Source organism: Marmota marmota, unplaced genomic scaffold (assembly GCF_001458135.2).
Source record: "Marmota marmota marmota unplaced genomic scaffold, marMar, whole genome shotgun sequence".
Taxonomy (NCBI): domain Eukaryota; kingdom Metazoa; phylum Chordata; class Mammalia; order Rodentia; family Sciuridae; genus Marmota; species Marmota marmota.
In genome coordinates, this window is record NW_025999960.1 from 2,316,481 (window position 1) to 2,316,977 (window position 497).

Below are 497 nucleotides of genomic sequence, written 5' to 3' on the forward strand. Positions count from 1 at the left end.
CCCTCCCTCCGAAATAAAAGTGGCTGCCGCTTCCCGGGAACTTCCCAGCTTTTCAGCACCCAGGACAAGAGCTGCTGCGGCGGCGCCGGAGAAACGCACCGGGCCGGCTCTGCGCTCGCGACCCGCCGCCCTCTCCGTCATCCCCCGCCAGGACTTTCCCTCCCGCCGGGCTCTCGGTCCTGCAGTCCCACCCTCCGGGAAACCGCTTCCAAAAACACCTTCCCAAAGCCAGGAGAAAGGGTGTCCCTGGCCAAGGACTTCCTGCCCTCCCTGCCCGGGTTGGTTCCCAGGCGCCAGGGCTGTTTTTTCTTTACCGCCCATTTCTCTGCCTGTGTTTATAAAAAGCCTTAGGTTCGATTTTTGATTTGGGTCTGGGAGATGACTTGGCTTCTGGACCATTTCTTCTCGCTTTATATTTTACTTAAACTCTTAAGATAATTCGGGAGTTGCCCAGCAAATTAGTTTTTCTTCCTTTCTAACTGGACCTCTTGGATCTG

General features: G+C 55.9%; 1 protein-coding gene across 1 annotated transcript in view; it reads right to left on the reverse strand.

Annotated features, from left to right (window-relative positions):
• The window catches only part of Tmtc1 (transmembrane O-mannosyltransferase targeting cadherins 1), a 269,839-nt gene extending 269,698 nt beyond the window's left edge, over positions 1-141 (reverse strand). The window contains exon 1 of the mRNA XM_048802437.1: positions 60-141. Within this exon, the coding sequence (XP_048658394.1) occupies positions 60-141 (82 nt within the window). The remainder of the gene's footprint in view (positions 1-59) is intronic.
• Positions 142-497: the final 356 nt, after the last annotated feature.